Source organism: Zingiber officinale, chromosome 4A (genome assembly GCF_018446385.1).
Source record: "Zingiber officinale cultivar Zhangliang chromosome 4A, Zo_v1.1, whole genome shotgun sequence".
NCBI lineage: Eukaryota > Viridiplantae > Streptophyta > Magnoliopsida > Zingiberales > Zingiberaceae > Zingiber > Zingiber officinale.
This window is the reverse complement of record NC_055992.1, coordinates 158077237-158097175: the sequence shown is the minus strand read 5'-3', so window position 1 is coordinate 158097175 and position 19939 is coordinate 158077237. Positions and strand designations below refer to the sequence as shown.

The window sequence follows — 19939 nt, the reverse complement described above, 5'->3', positions numbered from 1 at the left end:
TTTTTCTCTAGCAAAATTATACACTATCTCCAGGTGCTTTTCAAAATGTTGGGTGACTAGCTTGGAAGCAACAAACATTATAGCTGGATTATCACAATATACATTCATTAGTTCAATAAGAGCAATATGCAACCCAGTTATTGTTGCCTGAGTCAAACAAACTCACATATGAAGAGGACCTTGATTTTCTATTTACTTTTGCACTTGATTTGACCACTTAAGTATACTTTTTTTGTGAAGATACTTGATTTCTACCCAAAAGTACACAACTATCCAATGTAGAACAATCGACGTGGGAGCTTACCTAATTTCCATGGTTGCATCTTATAGCATGAAAAGTAACCTTAATGAAGAGATTGTTGGTTCCTCCCTTGTTGATTTCCCTCATGCAAATCGTTATTTATGATTCATCTATTAAATTTGCTTGAAGTGGGTAAATTACATAATTTGATGACTTATCATATTAAATATCTTGAGACATGCTTGCTTTTATATATTTATATATCAAGCATGATTGTTAATTGCTATATCTTAGTAGTAGTGAATTCCTAATAACATGTATTTTGGCTCATACCTGGCACACATTTAGAGCAAGGATCACCAAGGGGATTGGAAAGCTCATTCAAGGTTTGATGCTTGCTGATTAAGGTTCCCTTGATAACTTCTCATATAAGTCTAAGTTTTTATCTATCAAATAATCTAGAGGTTGATTTTTCTTGTCTTATACTTATTTCATATTTTAAGTGTGATTGCTTCTGCATGGAACTAGAAGCAATAGTTATATCTTATATCCTTCACTAGTGAAGGTCTCCAACAACAAGGCCTTGCCTAGTATGACTTAAGAGGATCACAGGTAATTTAAGCAAGGATACTCGATGCCCTGACAGGCTAAGAAGGACCTAGGCTGAGGGTATGTCCCAACAAACTAGGGAGAGTTGATAGAGGTTGAACTGAGTAGCTCAGTAGTTTGATCATTGTGAGGAGAATCTAGTGATGTAACTAACTCATTGTAGTGGCATACTCCATCATCCCATTTAAGGGAGAATTTAGTGGATAAATTTCAAGGAGTGATGTAATGGACATGTTGTGGGTTGTGGATGTAGGAGCAAGTCTCCAAACCATATTACATAATCTTGTAAGTATTTGTTAGTATGTCTATTGTGTATTTATTTTGATGATGTATATATCACACTTTGATATATGAATCGTACATGCATACATTGTCATCTAACAAACTGAATTAAATTATATTTTACAAGAATTCAGGGCATCTACCCCCCCCCCCCCCAGTTGATTCCATGATCCATAACACTATGTAACATTTATTTACCAAGTAATTTTGATTCATTATTATTTTTACGCAAAAGAATTTGTGATATGTATGACCAATACAAAAGAGCAAAGAATTATCAAAAAAAACAAAAAAAAAAAGCTAAAACCACATGGCGGTGAAAAATAGAGCACCAATATTCATTTAGGGATAAATGGGGCAAATTAGCTAATGTTAGTGTGTGGTAGTTATCCTACATGGATGAAAATCCATGATGGTCAAGCCATATTTGTAAATCACCATCTTATTTTTTTATTACCAACTTCTACCTAGTTAGTCATCATGTATACTATATTTACAACAACAATAACCAAGCTTTATCCCACTAGGTGGGGTCGGCTATATGGATCCTTCTACGTCATTGGAATCTATCCCTTACTATATCATCATCTATACTTAAATAAATTTTATCTTGTTTTATTGTTACTAACTAAGTCTTTTTTGTCTTTCTTTTCCGTTTCACATCACCTAGCTAGAGCATTTATTGACCATGTTTGTACCATCTTAAATGTATCTCTCAGAGTTTTCCCTTAATAGATATAACTCCGACTTTTTCTTTAATGCTCTCATTTTTTATTTTGTCCATCCTCGTCTACGTACATTTCTTATTATGTCTATACTTAAATCTTAAACCCTATATTTACAAAACTGCTAATTTGTATTGTTACCTTAATTCCTTTATAGTAACTTTCTTGATTGCAACTTTTTGATTTTAATGATCTTGCAAGTTCCTCATCGTGAAATCAACAATGTGATGATTCTTTACAAAACCATGCACAGAGATTTATTTCTTTCGCCACGAGTAGTTTCTGTTAAAAAGAAAACTAAACCTCATGTATTGGATACCATGGGTTCGGTTTTTTATAGAAAAGATGTATGTTACATAATTACAAAAATACCCCTATAAATATATTACATATTTTAACACTCCCCCTCAAGCTGGAGAATATAGATTATATGCACCCAGTTTGTTACATATGTAGTCAATTCGGGGGCCTCTGAGTGGCTTAGTGAATATATCTGCTAGCTAATCATGTGAATTGACAAAACTAGTAGATATTTCTCCAGATATGACTTTCTCTCTGACAAAGTGACAGTCAACTTTAATATGCTTTGTCCTCTCATGAAAGACTGGATTTGAGGCAATATGCATAGCGGCCTGGTTGTCACATATGAGTGACATTTGTGTAACCTCTCCAAACCTTAGTTCCTGAAGCAACTGTTTTAGCCATATAAGTTCTTGACTGGCTGTAGCCATAGCTCGATATTCTGCCTCTGCACTGGATCTTGCCACAACATTCTGCTTTTTGCTTTTCCAAAAAATAAGATTACCTCCGACAAATATACAGAACCCAGAAGTAGATCTTCTATCAGAGGGAGATCCTACCCAATCTACATCAGAATACCCCACAACTTGAGTATGTCCTTTGTCTTTATATAGAAGGCTCTTTCCTGGTGCACCCCTGATATATCGAATAATGCGAGTCACGGCATCCCAATATTCTTTGCACGGAGAGTTGAGAAACTGACTTACTACACTTACTGCAAATGAGATATCTGGACGAGTGAGGTAGCTTAGTTTCCCTACTAATCGTCTGTACCGTTCAAGATCTGAAAGAGACTCCCCTTGATTTGGCATGAGCTTGACATTAGGATCCATGGGATTATCGACTGTCTTTGAATTTAATATTCCTGTTTCTTCCAGAATATCCATTGCATACTTCCTTTGAGATATAATGATCTCATCTTTAGACTGTGTCACTTCTATCTCTAGGAAATATTTGAGTTTACCGAGATCTTTTGTTTGGAAATGTTTGAAAAGATGTTGTTTTACTTGTGAATAAAATGATGATCATTACCTGTGATGACAATATCATCAACATAAACCGCTACATAGATGAATAAAAGACAGAATGATCAGCCTCGCTTCGAGTCATGCCAAACTGTTGAATTACGATACTAAATCTACTGAACCATGCTTTGGGTAACTGCTTGAGACCATATAAAGATTTTCGCAAGCGACATACAAGACCAGTAGACTTCCCCTGGGTAACAAAACAAGGAGGTTGCTCCATGTAGACTTCCTCGAGCAGGTCACCATGTAAGAATGCATTTTTGATGTCCAATTGATGAAGGGGCCAATGGCGAATTGCAACAATAGACAAGAAAAGACGCACAGAAGACATCTTGGCAACAGGAGAAAAAGTGTCTCCATAATCCAATCTAAATACCTGAGTATAGCCTTTAGCGACGATACGAGCCTTAAGCCGATCAACCGTGCCGTCTACACCAACTTTCACCGTAAACACCCATCGACAACCAACCACTAATTTTCCAGGAGGTAGAGGAACAAGGTCCCAAGTCCCACTGCTCTGTAAGGCACTCATTTCATCAAGCATAGCCTGTTTCCATCCTGGATGTGCAAAAGCATCACCTGCAATCTTTGGAAGAGAAACAGATGACAAGGAAGACAGACAATAATAATAGGATGGAGAAAGACGATGATAGCTCAAAGAAACATAGTGAGGAGAAGGATTACAAGTGGAACGCATATCCTTTCGAAGTGCAATAGGAACATCAAAGTCAGGAGATGGGACTGGAGGAAACGGCGAAGGACTTGGCTCCAAAGATGTGCCCACGGCAGTGTCAGTGTTGGTCGGCGGCAAAGCAGAACGAGGACAACGCTGATAAACCTGCAAAGGAGGAGACGAGGCTGGAGATGATAGAGGCGCCTCCGGAGGACAAAAGATAGTTACTGGTGTAGTTGGAGAGGGAGAAACTTTGGCCAGTGAAGCGGAAGGACCAAAAAAAGAAACCGAGTCAAAGAATGTGACATCAACAGAGATGAAGTACTGACGAAGAATAGGGGAATACCACTTGTACCCTTTCTGAGATCGTGGGTACCAAGGAAGACACACTTATGAGACCGGGGAGAGAGTTTGTCAATGCCGGGATCAAGAGCATGAGCAAAACATATAGAACCAAAGACCCGAGATGGTAAAGGATGAAGAGACTGATGCGAATAAAGTACCTGATGAGGTATTTTACCCTGGAGAGTGGATGAAGGCATGCGATTGATGAGATAACACGCAATAAGTACGCCATCACCCCAAAACTGAGGAGGGACATGAGAATGGAGAAGAAGAGTTCGAGTGGTCTCAAGAAGATGACGATTCTTGCGTTCTGCAACCCCATTCTGTTGAGGGATATGAGGGCAAGACGTGCGATGCAACACACCATGAGATGTCAAGAAGGTACGAAACTGAGTAGATAAATACTCGCGTGCATTATCACTTTGCAAAGTTCGAAGGAAAGTACCAAATTGAGTTTTTATTTCAAGGAAAAAGGATTCAAAAATAGAAAACAATTCTGAACGATCTTTTATCAGATATAACCATGTACAACGGGAAAAATCGTCTATAAAAGTAACAAAATATCGTGATCCCAATGTAGAAGAAACATGACTCAAACCCTAAACATCAGAATGAACCAAGGCAAAGGGGGACATAGCCCGACTCACAGTGCGAGGAGAAAAAGAGCTACGAACATGCTTAGCTAACTGACACGACTCACAAGATAAAGACTCTAAGTGAGAAAGACTAGGATGTAATTGTTTTAACTTATCAAGACCTGGATGCCCCAACTGAGCATGAATAAGAAATGGAGATGTCGTCGCCGAACAACCAAGAGAGGGTTGTTGAAGTAGATAAAGGCCATGAGACTCACATCCGAAGCCAATCATCCTCCCCGTACTTCGGTCCTGTAAGGAAACAGACGTTTTACTAAAAGAAATGACACAATCAAGAGACCGAGTAAGTTGACTTATTGATAATAAATTAAATGGAGCTCCGGGAACATAAAGAACATTTTGAATGGAAAGAGACGGAGAAGGATGAACAATACCAATACCTTGGGACTGAGTTTGGGAACCATTGGTCATAATGACCATAGGTAAGTAACCGGAAGTAGTAAGAAAAGAAAATAGGAAAGCATTACCAGTGATATGATCGGTGGCCCCTGAATTAAGAACCCAAGTTTCTGAAGAACGAGATATGCCAACAAAGGAATTACCAGCATGTGCAACGGTAGTAGTGGAATCAAAAGTATGACGATCCTCAAACCATTTTAGAAAGTCATTATAGGAAGGTAGTGGGGTCGGCGGCTCTGGTGTTAACTGTGAAGCAGAAACTGAGGAAGTAACAGAACTCTGAACAATCTAAGCAATGCGAGGAGGTCGACCATGTAGACTCCAGCACTTATCAATCGTGTGTCCCGGTCGATGGCATCACACCAAGGACGCCCTTTGCCACCCTTGCGAGGTGGAGGTCTGTTGTTGTGTCGAGAGATCAAAGCCGACGAGTCAACGGGCACAGAAGGAGGCATCGTCAAGACTTTGGCCCGGACACGGAGGAGAGTCGTCCAGGTATTGTCCATGGTAGCTTCTGTGGGGCTGCCCAGGATCTGATCATGAACATGTGGGCAGACCATATAAAGCCAAAGACATAAAAAATTTCTTCCGATTTTCAAACTCTTCAACAGGAGTGGCCGCAGGCGGTAGCAATTCATTAAAGTCACAAAGAAGGCTAGAGACCGAACCCAGATAAGTTGACATTGAATCCTTAATCTGATGCTCACTGAGGAAGGTCATGAGATCTTCACAAACCTGATAGAGTCGCCGAGAGGTGTTTGTAAAGAGTTGTTGAGCCTGTGTCCAAACGGTCTTGCAGGTTTTGTGAGTACGGAAGACATTCCTAAGAGATGAATGGATGGTAGCTCGGATAATACAATACAACTGAGCATCAACCTTCTTCCATAGAGGGCGATCGGTGACTGGAACATCTTCTTCAGTTTGAGTGAGATGTGTCTCATATCCCTGTCCAATAAGCCAAAGCTCAATGTGAGATGCCCAAGAGGCATAATTCTTACCATCCAACTGCTCAGAAGAGAGGGGTGCAGTGATGTGGTTGGTAAAGATTGAGGTATCCGGTTTTGGAACACCGGATGTAGCCATTAAAACAGATTGGAAAGAACTGTGGCGTCGTTGACAATCGGCTGGACAAGCTGGGTGAGAGATATGCGATCTGCAGGAAGGAAGACAATCGAGGGGATCCTGGAGACGACAAGAGATGTGAGGATAAACCCTAATCCGACGGCCAGGGATTAGGGTGTTGTGCTTTCGTCGGCAGTGCTTGTGGCGGCAGTAGAAGAACGCCGAAGAAGAGGTGCGGCAACAGAAGCAGCAGAGTTCTCCGTCCTTTACGACGGCGGCTGCAGCGGAAACCCTGTCACAGCGTTGGGTGTGTGGATGTGGTGATCGCGGCACGGGACAAGGAAGGCACTAGAGACCAAGAGGCGATCTGGTCCAGATGGGGGAAGGCGCGAGTCGCGGCGGCTTCTTGCGGGGCCAGCGAGTGTGGAAAGGAGAAGAGGAGAAGTGGGGGCACTCGTCGGCGAGGTAGGCGCAAGGGAGAAGGTCGGCGGAAACTTTAGGGTTTTCTTAAGAAATTAGGGTTTGCTGGTGGCTCTGATACCATGTTAAAAAGAAAACTAAACCTCATGTATTGGATACCATGGGTTAGGCTTTTTATAGAAAAGATATATGTTACATAATTACAGAAATACCCCTATAAATATATTACATATTCTAACAGTTACCATGGCAACAAGCGTTACAAAACCATGCACAAAGATTTATTTCTTTCTCCACAGAGTTACCATGACAACCAGACAACCATACAGAATTGTTTGTGAATCCTTCACAGGCAGAAGCATTAATGCCTTAATGGCCTTTCTAATCCACTGCCTTTACTGAAGATTCAAAGACCAGCTGGGTTTGTGCAATTCTCTATTTTCTGTATCCGATTTGGGCTTCCTAGGGGAAAAATTATATATTGAGAAAAAAAATCAAAAAAATATCAGCTTTTCACCTTTTCAAGTATTAATTTTATCACAAGAAAAATACACTAGATAAAATACTATAAAATGAGAAATTTAGAAATGAAAACAGAAAATTCCCATAAACAGAGTAGGGTCTCCATACCAACACCCTTACTGTATGTTAGTATGAGTTGGTGTCATTAAGCACCAATCTGTAAGGATAATTGCGAGTTGGTGCCCAGTTTTAAGCACCACAAAATTGTATTGAAACCCATGTATAGATGAAATTTTTGTAAGGATGCAGCACAATATCTAAAATAAATGGCATGAAAAGGTCATACCCATCGTTCATGAGGGATTCTCCTTCAATTATTGTCTTCATCTTTTTACTTGCTCCAAGTTCTTTCAGTAATGCGACAACAGCAACAGGATCAGTAGCACTAAGAAGCCCTCCCAAAAGCAATGATGTCTTCCAATCCCAACCATAGGGAAAGGTAACCTGCAGAATTATTACAAAGCTTTTGAAGCCCAAGAGAGGTTTATAATTGTAGCAATGATGGACAAAGATGCCTCAAAGAATTCAGTATAATGGAAGTCAGCACACCTTCACAGCTGCCCCAAGGCAAAAGGTTGATATGAGAACACCTGGTCCAGCAAGCAGCAGCATTTGCATCAAGCATTTCTGTACCAACAGAAGTTTAGTGTCAATCTTGAGAAAGTGCAAGCTAGCTCGGATGCACCATTTCTTACCTAATGATGAAAGATAATTGTATGATACACATTATCATATAAATGGCAGCAAACTCATCAATCCCCCAATTGAAATGGGAATAAGATTGTTAATATCCTACATTGTAAATGAAAGGAATAAGGAACCAAAAATAATACATGATAGGCTTTACTTAGTGCATAGTGCATTTTGGTACTTCCAATATCGTGGCTCGACCATAAGTGCCATGATTTTGTATGAGTCTAGAGAATCAAAGGAACCAAGTTATTATTAAATGAGTCTTTTCTTCCATACAAATGCTTGCTCTAAAAACCATGTTAACACTTCATCTCGTCACTTAGAGTTAACCATGAGTATTTTTTTGTGTTTGGTTGCATTTCACATATAACGCATGTTCCCTAGTAGTACTCTCAAGTCATGGTTTAAAATCTCATGACAAATTGGGTGGCATGGCCGAACATTTCGTTCTGCCTGTCGACCGACACACCACTAACACCGGCACGTTTCGCATGAGGCGAAACTATTTAAGTTAATTAAACTTAGGTTAATAATTTCAATCGACTCCCAACTATAGTTGGGATAATCTAAATAGGCATAATTAGACCCTATTAAAACTATCCCATTAATTTAATATATATATTATTTATTTTAATTCTAAAAAATATAATAAATTATTTATTTATTTATCATATGGGGTGCCATAATCTAGTATTTTTTTCTTTTTAAAAAATTTATTTATTTTTTATTTTTTTAAATATTTAGATTAATTTTTTAAAAATTAATATATTTTATATTTAAAAAAAACAAAATCATATCGGCACAACACGATATGGTACCGAAACCGTATCATTCAGACCACAAACCAAAACTCTGAAACAGATTGAGATTTTAAACCATGCTCTCAATCAATAATTTTTCCTTCACGAATTCTCTCAGTCTTAATTAATATTTCAATCCTTTTTAAATGATTCTGGTCATGGTTGTAAGGTCCAACTTTATTTTTTTAAAGAAAAGTCAAGGGGAACATGATAATAAACTCTTTATTTTATTTAAGAGGGCTAAATTGATATTAACCAACTAATGGACTCATGGGCTCGACCCAATTGGTAAGGAACGGACCCAACCCTAGGGTTTAGTTCTTATAAGAGGAGCGGTGGAAATAAAAAAAAATAAAAAAAAAAAAGAGAAGAAAAAGGAGAGGGAGAGGTCTCGGCGGAAGAAAAGAAAGGGAGAGGGAGAAATCTCGACTTCGACCTTGGAAGGAAGAACGAGGCCAAAGGGACGCCCCATCGTTGCTCCTCGTCATCACCTGCGCCAACACCAAGCCTCCGAGCATAAAGGCACCTCTGAAACCCTTTTCTTTTTACTCCTTTGAATCTGTATATGCAGCAGGTTTTCGACCTTTCTTTCTACTCCTTTGAATCTGTATATGCAACAGGTTTTCAACCTTTCTTTCTACGCCTTTGAATCTGTATACGCAATAGGTTTTCGACTTTTTTTCTACTCCTTTGAATCTGCATATACAACAATTTTTCGACTTTTCTTCCTACACCTTTGAACATGTATACGCAGCAGGTTTTTGAGAGATTTTTGGGTTATACGCAGCAGAATTTCGAGGGGGATTTGAGGGCTAAGAGCAGCAGGTTTTCGAGAGGGATTTGAGGGTTAAGAGCAGCAGGTTTTTGAGAGATATCAAGGTCATACGCAACAGACTTTCGAGGGGGATTTGAGGGCTAAGAGCAGCAAGTTTTTGAGGGGTATTTAGAGCATGTGCAACAAGTTTTTGAGGGGAAATTAGGAGCTACAAGTAGCAAATTTTTAAAGGATTACTTGGGCTATTTGCGACAAGGTTTGAGAAGTTGTCGAAGGGTGTGTGGGTGTGTAGCAGATTTTGACGAATGGTTGGTCACTTGATGTTCGAGGAGGTCTAGGAGTATGGATGTTTATTTAGTTTTAAGTAGTTAATGATGTTCATATTTATTGAGCTTCACGTAGTTAGTGATATGCATGCTTATTGGAGCCTCATGTAGATTAATGGTATGATTGTTTAATTAGCTTTATGTAGTAAATTATAATCATGCTTATTTAGTTTTATTTAGTTAATGATATTCATGCTTATTTGAGCCTCATGTAAATTAATGGTGTGATTGTTTAATTAGCTTTATGTAGTAAATGATAATCATGTTTATTTAGCTTTATTTAGTTAATGATATTTATGCTTATCGAGCACATGTAGTTAATGATATACATGTTTATTTGAGCCTTATTTAAATGAATGGTATGAATGCTTATTTAGTGATTAAAAAAATGAAAAATGACAATGATGATGAGAATTAATGGAAATTTTGTGAGGGTCAAGGCCCCAAAGGAACCCCGTTTACGGGACAAGGCCCAAAGAGACCCCAATATCAGATTCCCATATTTGACTACGGCCTAGTGACAAGAATTGTTGACGCCCTGCAACCTAGTAATACGGTTAAATAGATTAATCAATTGAACAAAGGATAAAGGATAACTGATGCATCTCCACCCAAGAATGATATATGATAAATGCTAAAAGAAAATACTATATAATGTAATGATTAAAGGATACATAAAAATGTTGTGTGATACTCACAGTTTAATGTTTTATGGAAAAATGTCTATATGCTTGCTTACTTGTTTCTTTGACAATAAATTCCAAGTAAAGGTAGATTTAATGATGCATGCGACTGGTTAAGGAATTTTTGCTACTATGGTTTGGAGGTGCTGAGTTAGACTCACTAGGTTTGGTTTGTGGCAGGTAAAGAAACGAATGATGTTGGAGGCTTGGACCCTTGACCACTCCCGAGGACCTTCCGATTCCGCATAAAGAATAAATAAATAACATTTATGATTTAGAGAGAATAAAATAGTATTGAATTTAGATCTCCAGGATGTTTGACTTGTTTATTGATTACAAATAGTTTTCTTATTTATTGGAATGTTATATGGTGCATGGAATGTAAACAAAAAAAAAACTTAGGGTCATTTCAGTTGGTATCAGAGCAAGGATTTTGTAAGGGATGTGTATTGTCAAGTTCCAGGGAGTTCAAGAGCTGAGCCCCAAGTTTGTGAGTTATTACCGCTTTGAATTGTATATGCTGAATTTAAATGCTTATATGATATAAAAGTTAGGCGGTTAAATGTTCCGAATGAGTGCAAGATGGTTACGAATATGATTGGATGATATGTGCAGGTATGCCTCCAAGACGGGTCTATCAAAGGCGTAGAGAAGATGGCCGTGCTGGAGGAGAGCGTGAGGAGAGACATGTTGTGCCCGATCCCCCATCTCCACTACCAGATGCTGCTATCCATATACTGGAAGGAATGGCTCGACTCCTGGAGCAGCATACTAGTAACGCCCATAGGGGACGAGAGGAGGACGTGTATGTGCAGTTCAGGAGGATGGACCCTAAGGATTTTGCTGGCACTACTACCCCTTTGTTGCTGAGGGGTGGATCCGATCTTGGAGGTGATATTCCGATACATGGATATAACTGACACTGACAGAGTTCGATGTGCTATATATCTGCTAAAGAATGATGCTTCTCTATGGTGGAAGGGAGCTGAAAAGGGGGTTAATCAGAATACCCAGACCTGGGAGGAGTTCAAGAGAATCTTCTACGAAAAGTACTTTACCACTGACGTGAGATCGAGGTTGAAGAGGGAGTTTATGAGTCTCCGACAGGGAGACCTGTCTGTTGCTGAGTTTGTCAAGAAGTTCGATAGAGGATGTCATTTTATGCCCCTAATCGCAAATTATGCTACTGAAAAATTGAGGCACTTTTTGGATGGTCTCAGGCTTACCATCCGCCGGGACGTTCTGCTGGCCGATCCAACTGAATATCAGGACGCTATCACTAGAGCCTACAAAGCCGAGCAGTCCTTGAAAGATATCGAGTGGGAAGTGCAGAGGAAGAGGCCTCATCCATAACAGTAGAATAAGAAGTCATATACCAGACCACAGAAAGAGCAGGGGCAGTTGAAGCCTCACAGGAAAACGAAGCAACAACCACAAGGAGCAGCTGCCCTAAAAATAGAGGAAAAGTCATTGTGCAATGATTGCAATTGCCAGCAGGCCAATGTCTGTGGGGTACCTACAAGTGCTTCAAATACGGAGGAGATGGACACAAAGCTAAAGAATGCCTAAAGCTGCGAGAACCGGTGATCGGACGAGCATTTGTGATGCATGCCAAGGAAGTAGAGCCAGACACTATGCTTGTCACATGTAATCCAACTAAATAATTTAATGTATTTATTGTCTATCGCATAAAATGTTAAGCATGGGTATTTAGGATTGCATGTCTCGAAGTTTTACATGATCTGAGATGGGACCTCCAATAACAGGATTATAGACAAGAAATATAGAGCTCCAAACATAATAAGGACTGGAATTTGATCGATACAAAACTTTAAGGGGCTTAACGGGCAATTTTTGGAAATTGGTATGCTTAAATGGGTATAATGGTATTGTTGTCACAAGTAGGATATCTATCGCAGGTGTAGCTACCTATGCTTTGCAGGATTCAGGAGCTACACACTCATTTATATCCGAGGCCTTCGTAAAGCGACTGGGAATCTTACCAGAAGACATGGGGATTGGGTTTAGAGTCACCGGACCTTCTGGCGAGCAGATGTTATCTACCAGGATGGAGAAGGACATGGAGCTTAGACTATAGGAGCATGTGGTTCAGGTAAATCTTATCGTATTGTCAATGCCCGAGTTCGACATTATTCTGAGAATGGATTGGTTATCGCAGAATGGAGCTTCGATCGACTTCCGACGCGGGGAGCCGTTTATTTTTGAGACAGCCAAGAATAGAGAGAGGTCGCACCTCATTTCTTGCATCAATGCGAGGAAGCTCATGACGAGGGGATGCCAAAGATTTCTAGCCAATGTTGTTTTTATACCTGATGTAGTCGACCAGAAGGTGGGGGATGTCGAAGTTGTCCGAGAATTTCCTAGTGTATCTCCTGAGGATGTCTCTGGCATTCCTCCGGAAAGGGAGGTGGAATTTTCCATTAAGCTGATACTAGGTACAGTGTCAATCTCTAAGGCACCGTATCGTCTCGCTCCAGCAGAAATGAAATAACTGAAGAATCGGATTCAAGAGCTACTCGAAAAAGGATTTATTCGCCCAAGCTTTTCGCCATGGGGCGCACCAGTATCATTCGTGAAGAAAAAGGATGGAAGTATGACACTACGTATCGATTATTGGGAGTTGAATAGAGTGACGGTGAAAAACAAGTATCCTTTGCCAAGAATCGAAGATTTATTTGATCAGTTGCAAGGGGCGTCGGTATTCTTGAAGATAGATCTCTGATAAGGATACCATCAGCTGAGGGTAAAAGAAACGGACGTGCATAAGATGGCTTTCAGGACGCGATATGGACATTATGAGTTTATAGTGATGTCATTCGGAGTGACAAATGCCCCAGTAATCTTCATAGATTTCATGAATCACGTATTTCAGCCATATCTCGATTAGTTCATTATTATATTTATAGACGACATTTTGATTTATTCAAGGAGCAAGGGGGAGCATAGTCAACACTTGAGGATCGCTTTGCAAATATTGCAAGACCGAAAGCTATTTGCAAAGTTCAGCAAGTGTGAGTTCAAGTTAGAGAAAGTAGCATTCCTAGGTCATGTTATTTCGAAGGATGGGGTAAAAGTAGATCCTACTAAAGTCGAGGCAGTCAGAGGATGGTCAATGCCTAAAAATGCAACTGAGATAAGCAGTTTCCTAGGTTTGGTGAGCTACTATCAGAAATTCATCAAGGGCTTTTCTTCCATTGCAGTGCCCTTAACGGCCCTGAAGAAGAATGTCAAGTTTACATGGGGAGCTAATTGTCAAGACAATTTTGAACGGTTGAAGCAAGCACTTACTACAACGCCTGCTTTAGCTATGCCTTCAGGACAAGAAGAGTATGTGTTGTATACAGATGTTTCGAAGCTAGGTTTGGGCACGGTTCTTATGCAACGCGATCGAGTCATTGCATATGCGTCCCGACAGCTAAAAGTGCATGAAAAGAATTATCCGACCCATGATCTTGAACTAACAACAGTTGTGTTTGCTCTTAAGATATAGAGACAGTATTTGTATGGGGAGAAGTGCAAATCTTTACTGACCACAAAAACCTAAAGTATTTCTTCACCCAAAAAGAACTGAACATGAGACAGAGAAGATGGTTAAAGCTTGTGAAGGACTACGACTGTGATATTAGCTACCACCCTGGGAAAGCTAATATGGTTGTTGATGCCTTAGTAGAAAAACAATAGTCATTGCACAACTATCAGTACAGAAACCTCTTCAAACAGAAATTCAGGGATTTAACCTATAGATGTATGCTAGGAGTCAGGCTCCCAGCTTAACCACTCTAACAATACAACCTACCTTGAGGGACAAAATTCGGATAGAACAAGCTATTGATGGACAGCTATAAAAATGGATACAGAAGGATGAGTCTAAGGGTTTGAGTTTATATTCGGTCGAAGATGGTACTGTCAAATATCGGGGCCGACTCTGGATTTCTGGTGTTGACTCACTTAAGAGTTGAGATTTTGACAAAAGCTCATAATATTCTAGATTCTGTACATCTAGAGAGTACAAAAATGTATAAGGACCTGCAATTACTTTATTGGTGGCCAGGTATGAAACATGGCATCGCGCATTTCGTATCTGAATACCTAACTTATCAACAAGTCAAAGCAGAACATCAGAGGCCAGCAGGGATACTTAAGCTACTTTTAATTCCAGAGTGGAAATGGGAGAACACCACCATGGATTTTGTAGTGGTCCTACGAAGACGGTGAAAGGCTTTAATGTCATTTGGGTGATAGTTGATCGTCTCACTAAGGCGACGCACTGCCCACCAGTGAAGACGACCTTCTCCATGACTCAGTATGTAGAGTTGTACGTCTGGGAAATAGTCAGATTGCATAAGATTCTCGTTTCTATCGTTTCTATAGTATAGGACAGAGATCCGAGGTTCACCTCGGCTTTCTAGAAAAGTTTGCATTCAGCCATGGGAGCTAGACTACTATTTAGTACAGCATTTCGTCCCCTGGTCAATCGAAGAGGGTGATACAGATTTTGGAAGGCTTACTGCGAGCGTGTGATCGATTTGAACTGAAGCTACCACTTATGGAATTCACCTATAACAACAGTTATCAGTCATCTATAAGCATGACTCCTTATGAGGCACTTTATGGAAGGAAATGCAGATCCCCTATCCATTGGGATGAAGTGGTTGAGAGGGCAGAGGTGGGTCCAGAAATCGTGAGGCACACGACAGATCTAGTAGCCAGAATCAGGGATAGAATGAAGACTGCTCAAAGTCGACAAAAGAGCTATACTGACAAAAGAATAAGGGACCTGGAATTTATAGTTGGGGATCACATTTTCGTGAAAATAGCACCGATAAAGGGTGTTATGAGATTTGACAAGAAAGGTAAGCTCAGCCCGAGATTCATTGCGCCCTTCGAAGTCATAGACAAGGTGGGAACATTGGCTTACCGGGTGGCCTTGCCACCTAATCTTTCAGGGGTACATAATGTATTCCATATCTCAATGCTATGCAAGTACATGTCGAATCCCTCCCATATGCTAAATTTTGAACCATTACAGCTTACCTCGGATCTATCCGGAGAGACCCATACAGATACTGGACCGGCAAGAGAGGAAGCTACGGAACTGGACGGTCAAGATGGTCAAGGTCAGGTGACTGATTCACACTAACGAGGAGGCCACTTGGGAGACGGAAGCTGACATGAGGGACCGCTACTCGGAGTTAATTGGTAAGTTTAGAATTTCGAGGACGAATCCATTTAACGGGGAGAGGATTTATAGGGTCCGACTTTATTTTTTTAAAGAAAAAGCCAAGGGAGAACATGATAATAAATTTTTTATTTTATTTAAGGGTGCCAAATTGCTATTAACCAAGTAATGGACTCATGGGCTCGGCCCAATTAGTAAGGAATGGACACAACCCTAGGGTTTAGTTCTTATAAGAGGGGCGGTGGAAATTAAAAAAAAAAAAACGGAGAGGGAGAGGTCTCGGCAGAAGAAAAGAAAGGGAGAGGGAGAGCTCTCGGCAGAAGAAAAGAAAGAGAGAGGGAGAGATCTCGGCTTCGACCTTGGAAGGAAGAACGAGGCCAAGGGGGCGCCCCATCGTTGCTCCTCGTCGTCACCTGCGCCAACACCAAGCCTCCAAGCACAAAGGCACCTCTTAAACCCTTTTCTTTCTACTTCTTTGAATCTGTATATGCAGCAGGTTTTCGATCTTTCTTTCTACTCCTTTGAATCTTCGACCTTTCTTTCTACGCCTTTGAATCTGTATATGCAGCAAGTTTTCGACTTTTTTTCTACTCCTTTGAATCTGTATATGCAGCAGTTTTTTGACTTTTCTTCCTATGCCTTTGAACCTGTACACGTAGCAGGTTTTTGAGAGATTTCTGGGCTATACGCAGCAGATTTATGAGGGGGATTTGAGGGCTAAGAGCAACAGGTTTTTGAGAGATTTCTAGGTTATACACAGCAGGTTTTCGAGGAGGATTTAAGGGTTAAGTGCAACAAGTTTTTGAGAGATATCAAGGTCATACGCAATAGGTTTTCGAGGGAGATTTGAGGGCTAAGAGCAACAGGTTTTTGAGGGGTATTTAGGGTATGTGCAGCAAGTTTTTGAGGGGGAATTGGGAGCTACAAGTAGCAGATTTTTGAAGGATTACTTGGGCTATTTGCGACAAGGTTTGAGAAGTTGTCGAAGGGTGTGTGGGTGTGTAGCAGATTTTGACGAATGGTTGGTCACTTGATGTTCAAGGAGGTCTAGGAGTGTGGATATTTATTTAGCTTTAAGTAGTTAATGATGTTCATATTTATCGAGCTTCCCGTAGTTAGTGATATGCATGCTTATTTGTGCCTCATGTAGATCAACGGTATGATTGTTTAATTAACTTTACGTAGTAAATGATAATCATGCTTATTTAGCTTTATTTAGTTAATGATATCCATGCTTATTGAGCTCGTGCAGTTAATGATATACATGCTTATTTGAGCCTCGTGTAGATTAATGGTATGATTGTTTAATTAGCTTTATGTAGTAAATGATAATCATACTTATTTAGCTTTATTTAGTTAATGATATTCATGCTTATCGAGCTCATGTTAATGATGAAAAAAATAAAAAATGACAATGATGATAAAGATTAATGGAAATTTTGTGAGGGTCAAAGCTCAGAGGGACTCCAATACCAGATTCTCATATTTGGCCACGACCCAAAGACGAGAATTGTTGACGCCCCGCCGTCTGGTATCATGGTTAAACAAATTGATCAATCAAACAAAGGATAAAGGATAACTGATACATCTCCACCCAAGAATGATATATGATAAATGCTAAAAGAAAATGCTATATAATTTAATGATTAAAGGATACACAAAAATGTTGTGTGATACTCATAGTTTAATGTTTTATGGAAAAATGCTTATATGTCTGCTTACTTGTTTCTTTGACAATAAATTGTAAGTTAATGATGCATGCGACTGGTTAAGGAATTTTTGCTACTATGGATTAGAGGTACTGAGTTAGACTCACTAGGTTTGGTTTGTGATAGGTAGGTGAAGAAATGGATGACGTTGGAGACTTGGGACCCTTGATCACTCCCGAGGACCTTCCGATTCCGCATAAAGAATAAATAAACAATATTTATGATTTAGAGAGAATAAAATAGTTTTCTTATTTATTGGAATGTTATATGGTGCATAGAATGTAAACAAAAAAAACTTAGGGTCATTTCAATGGCATTTGCTCAAAACAAAAAAAAAAATTCTTATAATTATCTGCAAGGAACAATATTGGGCAAAAATCATAAGGATGTCCCATTTCACCGAATCATAAAAGGGACACCCCAATTTAATTTATCATGAAAGAGCAACCCACTTGTTTTTACCTGCCAAAAAATACTCCTCTAAATCTACCCACTCAATCCGTTGCACCCCCACCCATCCACCCCTCCCCAAAAGTTAGAAATGAAAGCCGATTGGAAGACACCTTGCTTGAAATTGTTATGTAGCCTCGTTCCCACACTTAACTTCCCTTTTCTTTTTAAGTTTTTCTCATCTATCCCTTGTTAATATTCACTGATTCTCTACGACACTAACCTGCACAAGCTGCACGGAAGACACCTTAGCATTGTGATTAGTTCACCGTGGCACAAAATGTTTAAAAGGTTTCATGGTTTCTTATTTAGGGTTATACTTCATCACAAGCAATTATGTATACATGAAAGAATTAAAGCCTATTAAAATTTTCATTAATTGTTGTAATAGAAATGTGAAGTAGCAATCCTAAAAGTATAATCAATTTGGAGGTTGGCAATCATCATGGGTGAACTTCAAAGGCTTCACGGAATGCATATATCCACTCAAATTCAAAACTAGAGTAAATAATTTTCATATAGCAATTTTGGCAAAAATTATTATATAGACTTAAATTGATTTAATTTCACAAATAAGTAATCTCTGTGTTCCCTGAACCCTTTGGATTTGTACAATATATTTCTTTTTCAATTTTGAACATTTTGGGTTTGGCCAAAACTGTACATGAACCCAAATTGGTCTAATTTCACAAACAAATACTCCTCTTTATACCCTATACCTTCAAGTCATATATGCCCTCCTTATCAAATTTAGACCACTACAAGTCCATGTAGTGCAATTTTCAAACTCCTCTATTACAGAAATCTAAACAGGTATAATTCCAAAAACAAGCTCTTCTCTAAATTCTATGGACCTTTAAAGTCATTTTATGTCTTTCTTTTTCAGAAGGGGAGCTTGACACACGGTAAAATTGTTGCTTTGTGACTAAAAGGTCACGGATTCGAATCCTGAAAACAGCCTCTTGCAAAAAGTAGGATAAGACTGCGTACAATGGATCTTTCTCCGGAACCCCGCATGTGAAAGCTTCATGCACCGGGCTAAGTCTTTCTTTTTCAACTTAGACAATAAAAGTACATGTAGCGATTTTGGCAAATATGCTATATGCGCTCAAAATGGTCGAATTTCACAAACAAACCCTCCTTTCAGTTACATGGACCTTCAAGACTCATTTTATGCTTTTCTTTTCAAATTTAGACAAGTATAGGTTCATATAGAGAAATGTTTCCAAGACTGCTACATGGACTTAAAATGGTCAAACTTCACCACAATCGCTACTGTGTTCCATGGATCTTGTAAAGTTGTTTGATGTCTTCCTTTTCCAATTTATATCAAGATAAGTCCACGTAGTACTTTTGGCAAAACTACCATATGGTCCTAAAGAAGTCACAAAAGAATAACCTAAGTGAGGGTCAAAAGCATCAAGATCTACTTATTTAGAGATTTCCACAAGTGTTTCCAAATGTACGACAAACAATAAACTCAAATACATGAAAGCAGAGAAATGAAGAACAATAGTGTAAAATTAGAGAAGAAAAGAGAGGAATTCGCCAACAGAAGGGAGACAAGGCAATGTGCAGAGAGAACAAGTGGCATTGCAAGGAAACGGAAAGGTACACTAGTTTGACAAAATTAAAAGGTTGCAATAATATTTGGACAGGCTAAAAGAGGACTAGTTGTTTTGGCAAGTGGGTGAGACTGTACCAGTTTAGACAACTTCAAAGGGGTTTATTTGCTAGAAAGTACAAAGTGGTGAGTCCTTGGGGTGCCCTTGATGATAAACTAAAATGGAGAGAACTTAATGATAACACAGAACAACCAATGTTAATTTATCCATATACGTTAAGTGATATTTGAAGTTTTAAACAGTCAGTGCAGCTATGAACTTATAATCAAAATAAGGAGAACTTCTCCAACAGAGTTTTTTTCTTTAAATTTTTTTTAATGGATTCATTGATGTAGAAAATATGGCATGTGTTATGCACATGCCTTGCAATGTCATTGATGCAGACCTAGGAAAGGTATCTACAAATTATAATTTCA

At 39.3% G+C, this 19939-nt stretch overlaps 2 protein-coding genes across 5 annotated transcripts in view; both read right to left on the bottom strand.

Annotated features, from left to right (window-relative positions):
• LOC121971880 (sodium/hydrogen exchanger 8-like) overlaps positions 1 to 19939 on the bottom strand; it is a 121868-nt gene that overhangs the window by 81809 nt on the left and 20120 nt on the right. For 3 of the 4 annotated variants that reach the window (XM_042523373.1, XM_042523370.1, XM_042523372.1), the window contains 2 exons: positions 7812 to 7889; positions 7549 to 7706 (listed from right to left, as the gene is read on the bottom strand). In XM_042523373.1, the coding sequence (XP_042379307.1) occupies positions 7549 to 7706; positions 7812 to 7889 (236 nt within the window). Of the gene's footprint in view, positions 1 to 7548; positions 7707 to 7811; positions 7890 to 19939 lie in introns of those variants that run through there. The other variant, XM_042523374.1, reaches the window with a different exon arrangement.
• Positions 1 to 19939, bottom strand: part of LOC121971879 (sodium/hydrogen exchanger 8-like) — a 163312-nt gene that overhangs the window by 141947 nt on the left and 1426 nt on the right. The gene's annotated exons all lie outside the window — the stretch shown is intronic.